At 43.4% G+C, this 16,317-nt stretch overlaps 1 protein-coding gene across 3 annotated transcripts in view; it reads left to right on the forward strand.

The window, feature by feature from the left end:
• LOC311000979 (nucleoprotein TPR-like) overlaps positions 1–16,317 on the forward strand; it is a 40,724-nt gene that overhangs the window by 10,540 nt on the left and 13,867 nt on the right. For 2 of the 3 annotated variants that reach the window (XM_083991910.1, XM_083991911.1), the window contains exons 9-36: positions 483–570; positions 740–877; positions 2,378–2,472; positions 2,743–2,940; positions 3,063–3,170; positions 3,335–3,558; positions 4,241–4,610; positions 4,716–4,864; positions 5,023–5,185; positions 6,055–6,189; positions 6,412–6,552; positions 6,651–6,855; positions 6,979–7,175; positions 7,670–7,810; positions 8,061–8,177; positions 8,788–8,991; positions 9,113–9,288; positions 9,926–10,073; positions 10,288–10,425; positions 10,613–10,744; positions 10,965–11,095; positions 11,451–11,661; positions 11,756–11,905; positions 14,254–14,367; positions 14,605–14,709; positions 14,924–15,136; positions 15,327–15,365; positions 15,728–15,901. In XM_083991910.1, coding sequence (XP_083848036.1) covers positions 483–570; positions 740–877; positions 2,378–2,472; positions 2,743–2,940; positions 3,063–3,170; positions 3,335–3,558; positions 4,241–4,610; positions 4,716–4,864; positions 5,023–5,185; positions 6,055–6,189; positions 6,412–6,552; positions 6,651–6,855; positions 6,979–7,175; positions 7,670–7,810; positions 8,061–8,177; positions 8,788–8,991; positions 9,113–9,288; positions 9,926–10,073; positions 10,288–10,425; positions 10,613–10,744; positions 10,965–11,095; positions 11,451–11,661; positions 11,756–11,905; positions 14,254–14,367; positions 14,605–14,709; positions 14,924–15,136; positions 15,327–15,365; positions 15,728–15,901 — 4,404 coding nt within the window. The remainder of the gene's footprint in view (positions 1–482; positions 571–739; positions 878–2,377; positions 2,473–2,742; positions 2,941–3,062; positions 3,171–3,334; positions 3,559–4,240; positions 4,611–4,715; positions 4,865–5,022; positions 5,186–6,054; positions 6,190–6,411; positions 6,553–6,650; positions 6,856–6,978; positions 7,176–7,669; positions 7,811–8,060; positions 8,178–8,787; positions 8,992–9,112; positions 9,289–9,925; positions 10,074–10,287; positions 10,426–10,612; positions 10,745–10,964; positions 11,096–11,450; positions 11,662–11,755; positions 11,906–14,253; positions 14,368–14,604; positions 14,710–14,923; positions 15,137–15,326; positions 15,366–15,727; positions 15,902–16,317) is intronic. The other variant, XM_083991912.1, reaches the window with a different exon arrangement.

The raw sequence follows: 16,317 nt of genomic DNA on the forward strand, positions 1-16,317 counted from the left end.
AATTTTAGCCAGAAGACAAGTGTGGCTACAAAACTGGAGAAAATAATTTGTCTAGAGTTTAATTTGTGGCCGTGCTGACAGTTTAGCCAGAAAAACTCTAGAATGTTTTTTTGCCTCTCTCCACTCTGACACCACTCTGGCTCTGCTCGTTAGACGCAATACACACCCATTATAAAGCTGAAAAAAATCAGAAAAAGTTAAATATTTTAAAAAGTATAAAGAGTTAAAAAGAGAAAAGTAATGTCAATAAAGTCCAGAAAAAGCTGCACGTTTTGATATATGAATTGTTGAAATAGCACAAAGTATGAAGGACTAGAAGAAGACCGTAAAAAGGCGGAAGAAAATGGCCAAACAGAAGAACAATAGTGTGACTGCTCAGCAGTCACACTAATTATAATAGGGTGTTTTATGTGTCAGTATCTTGTCATGTTATTCCCTGCTGCTGCACTGTCTCAGTGTGTGATGTCTCTGTTTCCCTGCAGGGGGCAGCAGCAGACACGGAGACCAAGAACCAAGAGCTGAGCAGAGCAGTGGAGGAGCTCAGTAAACTGGTCAAAGACAGTGGAGAAAGTAAGACTGCAGGCCTCTGTCTCCACACATGTACCCGCTGTAAACTGAAAGGATGAGTTCTCTCCATCATTTGTCCTCAATATGTTCATTTTGAAATTCTATGTTTCAATCATGTGGCCTGGCAGAGGATCAGTAATAACCTGTAGGTTTGATCTCACCCTGTTCACAGCCAACAGCTCCCTGCAGAAGAAGGTGTCTGAGGGAGAGGAACTGAAAATACGTCTGGAGGCAGAGCTCAGGGAGAAACTCAAGAAAATGGAGAAAGAGCTGGAAAATGCCACAACAAAAGCCGCTGGCAGAATCTGCTGTGAGGAGACACACACACACACACACACACACACACACACACACACACACACACACACACACACACACACACACACACACACACACACACACACACACACACACACACACACACACACACACACCATATTATGCAGGAGATGGACACAAAGACTATGTGAAGCTTCTTTTTTGTTGGGGAGTGGTGGAATCATAGATCATGATTTGTGTATCATAGACCCATAAACAGAGGTTAACTTGCTCTGATGATTGATTTAAGCCTTAAAGGGATAGTTCAACATTTTGGCTAATTCGCCTATTGCCATAATCCCTATAGTTTTAGGAGTGGATTCATTACCTTTAATTGTTGGTGCAAGCTGTTTTTCGATCGACACAAAAATATACTTGTACATTACAAAATGTACATTAGAATTCCACAGTAGGGTTGCACGGTATACCGGTACTAGATTGGTACCGGGGTACTAACGCATTTAAAACGGTACCATACTGCGCTTAGATGGGACCGGTACTTTCATTCTGCGCCGCCAGCAGCGGTGACGTCGCTGCGTGAAGTCGCCGCATTGTAATTTGAGCCGCGAGGAGCGAGAGAGCGAGTCACAAACGAAGCAAGGTGCTTTTTATCATTACCGTTACAGCGCCAGCTGTCCATGTGCCTGTGTTTGTGTGTGTGTCTGTGTGTGCGCCGTGCGCCGTGCGCGAGAGAGAGACGGCCGCCACAGCCTCGTTAATAAGTTTTGTTTTTACCGCGGGTCACCACTGGCTGCATGCTCTCTCTGTGTCTCTCTCTCTCTCTCTCTGTGAGTGAGTGAGCACGGCGAAGCAGCGCTACGCAGAGATGAATTAACGGAACGATATTGCGTTGATGGGGGTGGGGGGAACAGAATCAATTTGGTCTACATATGGGAAACAATAGGTGTGTGTTTGAGTAACATGAACATTTGTGTTTCATTCTATAAACTACTGATAACAATTTCTCCCAAAAATTACAACTGGTCAAAATAACAAAAAAAGATGCAGTGTTTTCAGACCTCAAATAATGCAAAGAAAACAAGTTGATGTTCATTTTTAAACAGACATTTTTTAATTTAGGAAGAGTTCAGATTAATATAGATGGAATGTTAATCCTGCAGCAGTAACTGTTTACTGATTTCCTGTTTTATGGTCCAAAATGTTTCTATTAAAATAAAGCCAATAATGACATTTTTTGTGTTCTCTTTTTATGTGGAAAAGTACCGAAAAGTATCGAAACGTATCGAAAAACATGTTGGTACCGATACCGGTACCAAAATGTTGGTATCGTGACAACACTATTCCACAGAGTTCAGTTATTTGTTATATGTTTAATTCCTACATGTATTTGGGCTTTTTGCCAGGTTGTAGAGTCAGTTTAGTATGTTCATGTATCATGCATTTTGTTTTCTACTTTACTTAAGTGTGTATGGATGAGTATGTTTTCACACACCTCTTCCATGTTTATTTACATGTGTGTGTTCTGCTCCAGGTGTGCCTTCTCTGACTGAGGAACAGCTGGATAAAATGTGTCCATCAGCAGCTGCCATCGCTGCAATTGTGAAGCCTGGCATGAAGTTCTTTGATGTGAGCGTACTTGCATGTGTTGTATCAGCAGTTTGGTTTATGTCATTGTCACACTATTAATGTGAATATTCTGATAGTTTATTGGCTGAAAGTTTTTTCTTGCTTTTATTGGCCGGTTTCCAACAGGCAGCTGCACTTATTTTCTTCTGACATGTTAGAAGAATGTGGCTTTTGGTTTAAAAAAAAAAAGTCAGGATGAGCAAACAGGATTTAAAAAAAGTTCTTGTAGACATATGATTTCAACGGCTCATCCCTTGTCTCTGTGTTCAGCTCTATAATGCGTACGCGGAGTGCCAGACGCATCTGCAGCTTGAGAAGCAGGAGACGAAGAGAGTGAGCAGAGTGCTGGATGAGATCGTCCAGGAAGTGGAGTCCAAAGCGCCGGTCCTGAAGCGTCAGAGAGAGGAGTACGAAAGCATGCAGAGGTCCATGGCCTCGCTGTGCAACAAGCTGGAGCAGGCTCGAACGGTCTGTGACGAGAATGTGTTCTCTTTGTACATCGTGAAATGCATGCATTCACTCTGTGAGTCTAGATAAGAACATGTGCTGTTGACTAACAACCTGCATGTTGTCCACTACTTTGTGATCAGGAGATTTACAGTTTGCAAAAAGAGAAAGAAGAGGCCAAGCAGCGCTGTGATGCCACGGAGAGAGAGAAGCTGAGGGCAGAGAGACAGCTGGCGGACACATCCACACAGGTACACACACCAACACACACTGCTGATAGGTCTGTTCTGATGAAATTCATCTGATCCAAATCATGTAAACGTATTAATTGGAGGGAATGTCATCTTCTCTTAAGCTGGTAACATTAATAAAACCAGAATAAGAGCAGATCCCTCTTGACTTGTCTCCGGTCCAGGTGTGTGCTCTGCTGGTGGAGCTGGAGCAGGCCAGAGGGAACCGGGTGATCAAGGACGACGACAGCTCCGCCGACATTTCCAGCACCTCGGAGGTCATCAGCCCACGTCAGCTGTCTTTCCGCAGCGTGGAGGAGCTGCAGAGGCAGAACCAGAGCCTGCTGGGACGGCTGAGGGAGCTGGAGCAGGAGAAGGAGAGACAGCAGAGCCATGTGACGGCAGAGCGGTGAGAAGAGCTTCAACTTCTGTTCTACTGTTGGCTGATATTAGTTTGTATTATTTAGGTTGAGATATAAGGAATATTGTGAGTATAAAAGATAACATGTGAGATTGAGAAAAAGTAATTAATTAAGATATGTATCTTTTTTAAGTTTAATTTTATTTATTTTTTATTACAAACACAAAACAACATGTATTCAACATAAAACTACAAAAGATGTGTATCATCTGTGATAATGTATTTTGGTCTAGTCTGGTTCAATTTTCTCCTCAGATTAAAAAAAAAAGTCAATGAAGGTGCAATTTAATATTTAAGTAATTGACAGTCCATGTGAAGAAATTAATAATTAAACAAAGTTATTTTTGTCCTACAGCTGTGTACTATACATACTACATACAGGCCAACACTTTACAAGATGTGTGGACTTTGATTCTTTTCAAGGTGTCTGATCATCTTCAGGCAACAAACCTGCTGCTATGACTAATAGGGATTATGGCAATGGAAGTATTTGCCAAAATGTTGAAATATCCCTTTAACGGTGAATGTGTGTAGATTGATGGAAAGAAATGCAAATTTTATCAATTTCAGTTTCAGTAATGTGTTCCTGCTGGGGTTCAGTTAAAGCAGAACATTTAGAAGCCAAAATATCTTTTAGGTAATAACTCTGTATCTCTGTTTCTCTCTCCAGTGTGTCTGAGCTGGAGACCAGTGTGGATAAACTGAAAAAGGAGGTGGAGCAGCTGAAAGAACAGAGGAGTCAGCAGAAGCAGCTGGCTGACTCCAACGCCAGGCAGAGAGACATGTACAAGGCCCTGCTGACCCACAGCACAGGCTTCAGCCTGCCTCCCCAAGGTGACCACAACACAGTCAGCCAGCAGCTGAGTTCACCTTCTGTAGTGCAGAATGACGTGAAGGTTTCATATGTGTCCGCAGGTCCAGAGGCTACCTCCCACCCTGCACCCGCTCGTCCCTCAGTCCCAGCTACTCGCTCTACTCCTCAAAGAGCTGCTGCTGCAGAGTCGGCGCAGACCGCTCAGGCTAAAGCTGCTTTAAAACAGGTACAGTAGAAGGCGTACACAGACTTCAAGCTTCATTTCACCTCCAGGAGGAAAGCGTCCAGTTCAGACACTGCTCTGACTGAACATTTAACTATTCATCCCCAGCTCAACGATTCCTTCACCCTGTATAAGAAGGAGAAGGCAGAGAACGACAGGATGCTGAATGAAACTAACGACAGGCTGCAGAAACAGCTGACGGAGCTCCACTCCAGCCACGCCAAGCTCACCTCTCAGCTGGAGTTCAGCAATAAGAGGTGACTTAAAATAACAATGCTACACTGAAACTGACACCGTTAAAGACATGATCTTTGTCAGACAGCGTGCTCTCAGGTCCTGCACTGCTGCTCATTCTACCTCGTGCGTAGGTTTTTGGGCGTCATTATTTATACTGTGTGTCTGTTTGTGTTGTCAGGTATGAGATACTCCAGGAGACTGTGCCGGCCTATCGCAGGGAAATCTCTGCCCTCCAGGACAGGAGCCAGAAAATGGGTGCGACAACCCAACGACACGAGCACATCATCCACACCATGAGCCAGGACCTGAGACAGGCTAACGAAAAACTAGCACTGGAGGAGGTGAGGAGTGTAACACTACGGAAATAATGCTGCGTTCCAGACAACTCGGTATTTTACCAGTTCAAACACCACCACGCGAGGAAAAACTGAAAAATATTTCAGACAAACGGGACAAACTTCAATTCAAAGTGCTTCATGTAAGGCATTAAAACATTACAATGGGCACAAACACAGTAAAAAGAAGCATTTTAAAATCATGAGAACAGATCATTTAAAATCAAAGAGAAAATAACATCAATTTTCTGTGGCTCTCAACATCGGTAGGCATTCATAAGCTTAATAGCTTCAATCTATTCTTTTTCGATCTTGGAAATATTATGAAATCCTGTTTCTGCCATTGTTGTGTGACATCAGACAACTGATTCTGGAAGAAGTCGTGGTAGATAGAAGTGGGTGCTCCAACATCAGGTGGTGTTCCAATGCACTTTTTCAAGTAGGAGGTCGGAAAATCTGAGTTGTGTGGAACGCACCATAAAAATAGTGGTCATTCAAAATAAAGCAGAACCCACATGTGTGAAAACCTCAAGTTTTGCAGTGTTAAGTTTGTAGCATTAGGTTGTATGTAATGACTCATCATGGCCTGTCACCGTCAGACTTGTTCACATTTTTTAGTTGGCCTGGAACCTCAGATCATTGTCAGTTTCCAGGAGATGTTTTTAACTGTCCCAACTCAACAGTGCCACATGATTCAATTGGATACTACTACAACCAACCAGAGCCAAGAACTGTGATGTAGAGCACCAACATGTCTGTCAATGAATGATGCCTCATAACTACATGTTTACCTTCTTTAGATTCTGCCCTGCTTTCTTCTCTGTTGAATCTTAATTATAACTACCTCATTTTTATTTCCCTCTCTGTTTTTCTAGGTGCGTGTAGAGAACTTGACCAAAGAGAGAGACATGTTACGACAAGCAGAGAGTCGACTGAATCGAGAGAAGGAAGCCATATTGGCTGAACAACGCAACCAGAACCTGCTGCTCACCAACCTTAAGACTATACAGGTGCCTACACAGCTATACAGTATAATATCTATTATGTTGTACTATACAGTATCACTGTTTCCCATCATTCCATCAAATAAGACAAATATGTTCTGTTATGTGGCAAACCCATAGAGTTATTGACTTGTACTGTAATGAAATGACATAATCTTCTTTATTTAATTGCTATTAAGTTACCAAACCAGACCAGCCTTTAATTCAGTGTCTCTTATTTGTGTCCAGTTGACGATGGAGCGCACAGAGACGGACACTCGCCAGCGGCTCAACATCAAGATAGAGCATCTGGAAGCAGAGTTGGCGTCCATGAAGACCAGGCTGGACCAGGAAGTGGCACAGAGACACGCCCTCGGACGTACTATGGATGTTAGTACATCTAATGCTTGAACATTTGTGTGTGTGTGCACCATCTGTCATGTCTCACCTCTTCTACCTCATCTCTGTCGCCTCCACCTTTTCTGCAGGCTCAGCTGTTAGAAGCAAAGAAGCAGCTGGAGACACAGAACGTCCTGCAGCAGAAGACCCGGGAGCTGCTGCGCGGTTCAGAACAGCAGGTGACGACTCTCAAAGCCCAGCTGGCCTCTTCCTCATCCACCGAGCCCGTCACCAGCTCCAGCAACGCCACCGCCATGGCTACCAGAACCGCAGGCATCAGAGCTCCACTCAGAGGTAAAGAGTGGCTCTACCAAATGTGATGGGGATTAATATTACAGGAATCTCATTAAAAAAGACTTCAAAATATTGGCAGTGCCAGTGTTTGTGACGGTTTGTTTTGTCTCTGTCTATCCACAGTGCGCCCTCCAGGACCAGCAGCCAGTCCACAGCCCAGCCAATCACAGCAGGAGCTGGCGGAGGTGAAAGGTCTGCTACACACTGCTGAGGAACAGAACGCTGAACTAACAGAGCAGCTGAAGAACGCCAACGCCACCGTGGAGCAGTACAGAGCCGTGGTTCTCACTCTGGAGGACAGTCTGAAGAAGGAAAAGGAGGTACTGCCTTTAAAAATAAACAACGATCTTCTCTTCCACACATGGGAACAAGGGATCCTTTAAAGGGATAGTTCAACATTTTGGTAAATTCGCCTATTGCCATAATCCCTATAGTCATAGGGTAGGTTCATTACCTTTAATTGTCAGTGCATGTTGTATAATAATAACAATATTAATAATAAAAAGTTATGACATATTTGTAGTATTCACATTGTGGTGCCTCAGTCAAGCAAAAGTGACGTTGTCAACAAACAGTGAAGTCAGTCACATGGTTACCTGAGTAACATTTGGATTATTATGTTTTGCTAATTTTACATGTGGTTTTCACTCGGTATTGAAAAAATATCCCTATCAATATTGTAGTTGATTTAAAACGTAGTGTCTATTATTTGTCCACACTTCATTTAGGTCTTGTAAAAAACTTAAGAAGCGTTATTTAACATTTCTTAAGTGTACAAAAAGCCTGTGTAAAGAGACTTTCCTCACCTCTCTAGTCGCGCTCCCCCCTGGAGATCAGACTGAAGGAGTCGGACGAGGTGCAGAAGCAGCTGGAGAAGAGGATCATAGAGGGGGAGAAAATGAAGCAGCTGGAGCAAGAGGAGAGGAGGAAAGCTGTGGAGACGGTGGAGAAACAGGTGAGTGTGCTGACATTCAGATGAGGGAATGAATCTTTGTGCACATGGTCTGCATTTTATGTTATTTTACTTCACACTTTAACAGCAGGACAGATTATATACTGTATGGAGTAGCTGGCTACTGCGGCGCCTGCTGTTTCTTATCCATGTGCAAGACTCATCTTAGGTTGTCTGTGTGTAAGAGATGATGAAGCCTGAACAATGTGGAGCTCTAAGTGTGTGTTGCTCTTTCCCCTGCTGTCTGGTTCAGGTGTGTGAGCTGCAGCGCAGTCTGAAGGCCAGTCAGACGGAGCAGCAGGACGCGCTGGAGAGAGCAGCTGCCTCTAGAACGATGGAGCAGAAGGCCGTACAGGACAGCCTGCTGCAGGTCAATAAACATACACTCGACTCACATCATTATGCTGGTTAATATCCGTGCGGAGCATATGAATCTGGTTTTCAGGTTTCACCTCCACTTATTTCACTTTGACGAGACACGACTATGTTAATCTTTGTGATCTGATTAATATGAAATATCATTCTTTGACCAATTATCAATAGGATTGTAGTGTAAACAACCCCACTCTTTGGTCTTCTTTTCTGGCATCTCACATGTGCAGCACTGTTTGTTGTAGAAACTCCACTCAAACATACCATCATACAGTTTGATTGGTTCATGGCTGGAATGACTTTTCCCAGCAGTATCTACATTTTGACACCAGACAAACACTTTACATCACTGTGCTTAGATCCGATAGGAATAGGATTCAACAGACTTCCATTAGCAAACCACAGTTTGAAAGTCTCTCAGCTGAGTCCACGTCTGGTGTCTCCGCACTAAGTTTGTCTTTACACTGCATGGTTCATACTTCAAACTTTATTGATGTTGATTTAAAAAAAAAGAAAGAAAGAAAGAAACAGCCTCAGGTTTGAAGCTTCCTATATTTTCTATTTTGTTGTGTTTCATCAGCTCCTCCTCTTTTCTGTCCTCCTCTCAGACTAAGCTTGCCGGAGAGGCCCAGTCTAAGTACGAACGGGAGCTAATGCTCCACGCTGCTGACGTGGAGGCTCTGCAGGAGCTCAAGAAGAGAGGCCAACAAGAAGCGGCACAGAAGAGGCAGCTGGAGGAGCAGCTCAACAAGACCTCCTCACTGCTGCAGGAGAAAACCACAGCCCTGACCACACTGGAGAAACAGCTGAAGGTAGGACGAGCAACCCAGGAGAGTGGAGCGAGAGAGAGAGGAGGACACAGGGAATAGATATCTAGAATGAAACTAATGTTTCTGATTGATCCTAATTGTCTGAACTCTGACTCTTCTTCAGGACGACCTGTCCAATCAGAGCCGTCGCTGCGAGGAGCTTAGCAAGCAGAACGCTCTCCTGCATCAGCAGATGGATGACATGGCCACCAGGAGTCGTCAGCAGCAACAGCAGCCACAGCTGGACCTGTCATTCAGTGAGGAAGGGAAGACCACTGAACAGATACTAGAAATACTCAGGTAACACGGCAACACTCACTGTGTTTGTTACAACAGGAAATATAAAGTTTTGGTTTAGTTTATTATGGATCCCCATTAGTCACTGCCTCAGTAGCGACTATTCTTCCTGAGGTCCTACGTTACAATATAAAATAAAAAAAAAAAATATATATATATGCTCAATCTGAAAACACACACATACACTACTCACAAAAAGTTAGGGATATTTGACAAGAATATCCCTATAAAAAGTTCAGTTCGACATGTGCATTCAGAGTTTAGAGAAGGTTAAATTAAGTTCACCTGTAACGGTTATAGTGCATTTTAGGTGCATTCTGAAATTTAATCCAAAAGCCAAACATCCCTTACTTTTTGTGAGTAAATAAGTATAAATATACAAATATTACATGTTCAAATATTTAAAACATTTAAAACAATTCTCCAGAATTATCCTGTAGCAACAACTACAAATAACACATCAAGCTAAACTGAGAAGAAAGTCTAAAAATTAAATGCAGCCCAAAAAAACTGCATGGTGCAACTGGAGACAAAAGAAACTCCTGTTCTGCAGAAGGCTCATTACAGAATCCATTTGTCACCTTGATCTGTCTGTGTGAAACTGCTGGGACTGAGTTCAAAGCATGTGCTTGTGCTTCAGGTTTGTGCAGCGGGAGAAACAGATCGCTGTGGCTCGCTGTGAGGTGTTTGAGGGAGAAGCTCTTCGCTACAAACAGCGAGTGGAACACCAGGACAGAGAACTGAAGGAGCAACAGGAGACTCTGAACGCCGAGAGGGAGAAGATGCAGGTACCAAGTGAAAGGACGAAGTGAACCGGGATGTTTTTGAGCGTCATCATAGTTTAGCTCTTATCTTTTTCCACCTAGTCTCTCACCTTGGTTGCCGAGTCTTTCAACATATTGGCTGCTAGACATAGACTCATTTCTAGTGAAACTGTTTAGAAAGAGCGAGATTGCAAGAAAGAATATTATTGGTTGTAATCGGCATCCTCCCTTCGCTCAGGTCACAGCCAAGTGTCTGGCCCAGCAGGAGGAGCAGCTGAAGAAAATGGACAGCATCTCAGCTCTCCAAGAAAGCAACAGGACGCTGAAGATGGACAGAGATAAACTGCAGCAGGAGCTGCAGCAGGCACAGGCTAAGGTATGATCCCAGGGTCGGATGTGGTTCTTCCTGTGTCTCCTCTCATTAGCCACGTTTACATGTGGATTTTTTCTACAGCCTGATTATAATCATTCTGATCGAGTGCTCGAGTGTAGTTCCTAATCTGATCGGTGAACACAGAGTGAAAGTGCAACAAGCTCACCCTCAGTCTTCCTCTGTGTGTCAGGTGACGAAGCTCCAGTCAGACATCAGCCCTCTGCATTACTCCTTGTCTCAGCTGTCAGAGAAAAATGGCTCCCTGCAGGCGGACAAGAGGATTCTGGAGGATGACCTCAAACGCTGGAAGGCCAAAGCACAGGTAACTGCACCGTGTGTGTGCTGAGGAACAAGAACAATATAAATGCAGGAACTCAACCATCATCTCCACCACAGTGACATAGTAGCATTTACATCTTTTCATATCGCAACTTCTACAAAGGCTGCACAATTAAATCACAATGATGAGTTTAGCTTCACACAATCAACTGTTTCATTGCATTAGTTCCATGTAAAACCTGAATGTGTGTGTTCCTCTGCAGCAACTGCTCAACCAACAGAAAGACGGAGACGTGGAGGAGAGACAGAAACTGACGACTGAGAGAGAAGCTCAGCAGAGACGCATCGCACAGCTCGCCGAGGAGATGGCAAAGCTGAAGACTGAACTGGCCAGGTGAGACGCCGGCTGAGACCACACACAGTCTTATAGTGATCTAAAAAGACTGTTAAACCCCCACTGACCTTTTAAAATGACGAAAGCAGAATTCAGTGGAAGACTGATCACCATGTGTATTTACAAGCTGCCTAATATTTTAATTATGATCTGCTTAAAAACCTAAAAACCGATTCCATTCTCAATCAGTTACAGAGTGGCAGTTTAAAGAGAGATAAATGCCTCCAGCATTGCAATGCAGCAATTTATCATCTAATAACACACACTTTACTTTGCCAAACTTGGAAATTGTGCTTGTGAACGATGCATCTTAAAAAGTAACCTACTGTAACTGAGAATATTGTGTGTGGATCAGGTCCAATGCCAGCAGTAATTCAGCTCAGTCTCAGCTGCAAGCCCTCAAAGACTCGGTGGCCCAGCTGACGTCACAAAGAGACACGCAGAAGAAACTGGTGGAAGCCAGGAACAACGACATTCTGGAGAAGAACAAAACCATCAACCAGGTCAAGAAGATCGGACGACGCTACAAGACCCAGTACGAAGAGCTGAAAGCCCAGCATGACAAGGTATGACTGTGGTGTGGGTTAGGGCTAGAGCAGATGGCCAGGTGAGCAAGCAGACTGAAATTCATATTGGTGTGTGTGTGTGTGTGTGTCCCAGCTGGTTGCAGATACAGCAGCTAAAGCAGGAAGTGAGGCAGCTCCGAGTCAGGAGGCTCAACAGGAGCTGGGTAAAGCTCAGGAGGAGCTCAACAAGGCCAGAGACGAGCTGAAGACACTGAAGGAGGAGATAAAGAAAAAACAGGAGGAGGTGAGCTGAAGAGCACTTGAAACACCACACCACAGGGGAGGAGTGTGTCTAATTAGTTTTGTTTTGTCTGATTTCAAGAATTTAACACATTTTATGTATTATTTGAGTGCGAGGGCAACAATAAAAAGGAGCTAGAAAAGCAACCATGTAACTTTATACCACGTTATACATCAAAACACATTGACAAATACATATCAGAATTTTACCTCAAAAACTGATTTTTCTTTTTACTGTGGTTTCAAATCTGCCTGCACGACAGTGAATGGCGTACCAGGACTTTGGGCGTACTCAATTTGTGAAGCCACTGTTAAACTGCCACTTGTCAATTAGCTCACTGTGATAGACAATGGTCTCTGGTTCCAGAGGTTGTTGGTTCAATCCTCAACTGATGCAAATTGAACATTATGAGGTCAACAGTTCTGTCTTCCTATTCTCCTGTTTGTTGCTCAGAATTTGCCTAAATTTGCCAAAATTAGCCCGCACCCGACCCATTGCTGCGCAGCAGCTATAATTTTAATGTAACAATTGCCGATGAGAAGTGTGTCAAAAACAATCGATCACAGACTTCATGATCGATTACCATGGCAACGAACGAAGCTTCGAAGCTTCGAATTTTTTGGGTCAGCCCTACAGTATACACATCACATCCCACCACTTTCGGGAAAGTAAGCTCACAATAATAAATAAAAGGAGGATGTAAATACTGTATGTAATCCATTTCAGCATTTTACACGCGTTCAAATCCACTTTGGGCATGTCATTACAAGCAGAAATTGTCAAAAATAGCCTCATGGAATAATTAAAGAAAACAGCTTCTTCCTTTACACACAGTAAATACAGTCATACTGTTTAAATCTTGTCCCAGTAACTGAGATCACAGCTTTCCCCAGGGCCACTGTAAAATAAAAAAGTGAGTTCTGACTTTTATCTCAGAATTCTGACTTTAAAGGGGACCTATTATGCTTTTCCAGCTTTTCAGACTTTTATATATGTTTAAAATGTTGGATAATGGTTCTAGAGGCCGTGGAAGTGTCATATCCTGAGGTTAATGCATTTGGAGGTAAACCCTGCTAGATGATTGGGATTTCTCTTGGATTTCTCTGCACACCTGTAACACTCAGTTGCACTGACTTTTTTTCACATGAGGCACGCCATGACGTCATGGCGTGCCGGACTCCCCTACATGGTCATGCCGAGGTCTCTGCTCCAGCCGGCCCCGCCTCCTCCCATGCTGCTCTGTTGTGGCTGGTGGCTACTTCCTGCTTTTTCCCTGCATGTTTTAGCGCTGTAGCGTCACTTTACTTAAGTTTTATTTAGAAGTTTACGCCGACGTTTCATGTAAGTGAAGCTGTACCTGTGTGAGAAGCGACGTACCGCCGGGGCGACGTTGTTCGTCGGACCGACGTAACGCTGGACCGACGGAGCACCGGAGCTCCGGAGCTGCAGCGGCTCCTCACACAGGCAGAGCCCGTCTGCAGGCCTCCTTGGCCGGGCAGACGTCCGTGCTCATCGCGGTAGAGAAAACCATCGCTAATAAACATACCCGCAGGTTTTTTAGACGTTTACCACCGTGTGGTTATTGTTTTTAGGAGATAAATGTCGGTCACTCTCATTGATGAAATCTTACAATTGTGGCAGTTGAATTAGTTTGAATGAAAAGTGAAGCTGTGAGAAGGAGGAGGAGAGGAGGTGCAGTGCTGCAGAGCTCTGTAGTCTATGTGCACAAATCACCCCATTTACATCAATAAATAACTGTTTTACAATGAACTGACCAGTCTGCATATATTTTTAATTTATTTTATATATTATTTTTGCATTTTTATATTACATGTTACATGGTTACAGTAGCCTACATGGCAAAGACTACTCTATACCATCTTTGGTTAGGGTGAGACTAGGTCATGGGCACATTTCATTACACAATGTAGACTGGTCAGATGCATACTGGAGATACTGCCTACTGCAGATTTAGCTTTTGTTTGCATACTACATTTTGGCCATATCAGTATAGGTACTAGTAGTAGACATCGTCATGGTAACGCAATGCTGAGGGAGTGGTTCATTTGCATTTAAAGGGAGGGGCCACTGAAACAGACCGTTTTGCACAGCCCTGTTTTTGAGAGTGCTGTGATGTTTGATCTTTGGGGTATTTTGACCGAAGAAGAGCCCTGTGACCCTCACCCTAACCCTGCTGCCTGAGTCACTGACCCATTACCTCCACACCTGCCATTGTAGAAACTGACACATCAAGTGTCACATAACGGTGTGGAGACAAGTTCTGACAGAAACCTGTGGCCCAAGATGAACTTTAGTGGGAAAGTGTCCAACAAATTGCTTTGTTTTGTCAGACCCAGAAGGCCCAGCAGGAGCTGGAGGAGGCCCAGAAAGAAACCCAGAAGAGCAAGGAGAAGTCCCAGGAGATTCAAAACCAGCTGACACAGAACGAGAACCAGCTGACACAGGTACTGTAGCATATTCAAGTTAATCTGTGATAGGACAGTCTGTATAGAGCGTTGCCACGTAGTAACAGGTATGTTATCTGAGTGTATGTTACTTGTACCAGGATAGAATTGGTTTCTTCCTTTACAGACGTTTACAAGGTAATGACAGCTGTAAATTCAGGAGTTTAGGAAGTTCCCTAGATAAGACAACAGATCAGGGCATCTGGAATGACTGGTTCTCCTCTTTGCTTTAAAAAGGTTCAGTCCCAGTTGACCCAGACCCAGACTCAGCTGCAGCAGAACCAGAACCAGATGACCCAGAAGGAGAAGGAGCTTCAACAGGCCAAGACCCACACCCAGCAGGTGAGCAGCGCTGCCAGGAGCAGCTTGTTTTTGTGATCACATCTTCTATGTATATATAATATGTATATCACCAGGCAGGATTCATATTAACATTTTAAAAGAGTTTTAATGTTGGTCCTGATTGGTCAGAATGTCCCTATAACCACAGAACCAAGAGTAGTTCACCTGACAACAGAGCCATACTAACAGCCCCATCCATCTTTGAACACGACAGGTCCAGAACCAGTTGAAATCGGCTCAGTCTCAAGCCCAGGCCCGTCAGAACCAGGTTCAGCAGATCCAAAGGGAGCTCCAGCAGGCCAAAGAAGCGCTGCAGCAGAACCTCACCAGTCAGAAAGAGCTGCAGCAGACTCACCAAACCAGTCAGAACAGCCACAACCAGGAAGTGGGAAATCTCAAGGCATCTCTGAGCCAATCAGAGGGCAAGGTGACTATGACACTCTTAATAAATAAATTAAAAACCCATGTGGCCATTCGTTATCAGCTGCATTTTAAATGTGTGTGTGTGTCTGTGTGATCGTGACTGTAGTAGTTTCAAGGATGTTGGCAGATGTTAATTCTTAAATGTCAAAACCTGAAAGATATAGTGATGAAACTTTATCTGTGTGTGTGAACAGGTGACTGAGCTCCAAGGACAGCTGGACAGCCTGCAGCAGGTGGGCAGACGCTTTCTCCAATATTTGTTTAATAACCAGTAGTACCACCACATAGTGTGTTGTGTTAATAAATCAGTACGTAAGCATTAGTAACAAACCTGTCTGTTATAAAGTGTGACAGTATATAGAAATAAGCTCTTAGCCCTAAGTAAAGCTAAAGCGCTTTGGGTGCCCTGAAAAGTGCTATATAAATCCAAACCATTATTATTATTATTCATTCAACTTTAAATGAATTAGTAATTGAACTAAATATAATCTGTATTTTGTCTCCTCCATCCATTTCTCCTTCTCCATCTTTTATTATTATCTGTATTGATATCACCTGTCTTGTCGCCTGCTGTAACTACTTCTCTCTTTATCAGACGGTTGGTGAGCGTGAAGCAGACATCAAGCGGCTGCAGGAGCAGCTGAGTGAAGCTAACCAGGCTAATGAAGCTAGCCGTCCCACACAGGCCACGAGTTCCCAGTCCGTTGAAACTGGACCCAGTGAAACTAACCAGGCACAGCAAGAGGAGCTGGCTAAACTCAGACAAGAGGTGCTTAAATCTCCTGATCTCTCTAAATCATTGTTCGTCTAACCTGCAGTGACTTAATTTATTGAAATTGACAATCCATACTTAATTGCTGATTCTGATTTTATGGGATTTTATGCCTTTACCTATTGACAAAATAATTCAACAGTACAAGTAGGCTATTTAGTTAATTGAAGGTGATTAAAGTGAATACAATTTCTCAATTGAACCATGAAGTATTAGATAAAAATCTCTTTTAAGAAGGTTAAAACAATAAATACTCACATTATAAATCAATGAGACAACATTCAGTTTGTTGCTAGCAACATTAAAAGCAATTTAAGATGCATAAACGGCTATGATTTTTCATGGCAATCTAAAATGAATCGACAACAACTACTTAAAGGGCCCATATTATGCAAAATCCACTTTCTACAGGT

The sequence above is a fragment of the Trachurus trachurus genome (genome assembly GCF_905171665.1).
Source record: "Trachurus trachurus genome assembly, chromosome: 17".
Taxonomy (NCBI): Eukaryota; Metazoa; Chordata; class Actinopteri; order Carangiformes; family Carangidae; genus Trachurus; species Trachurus trachurus.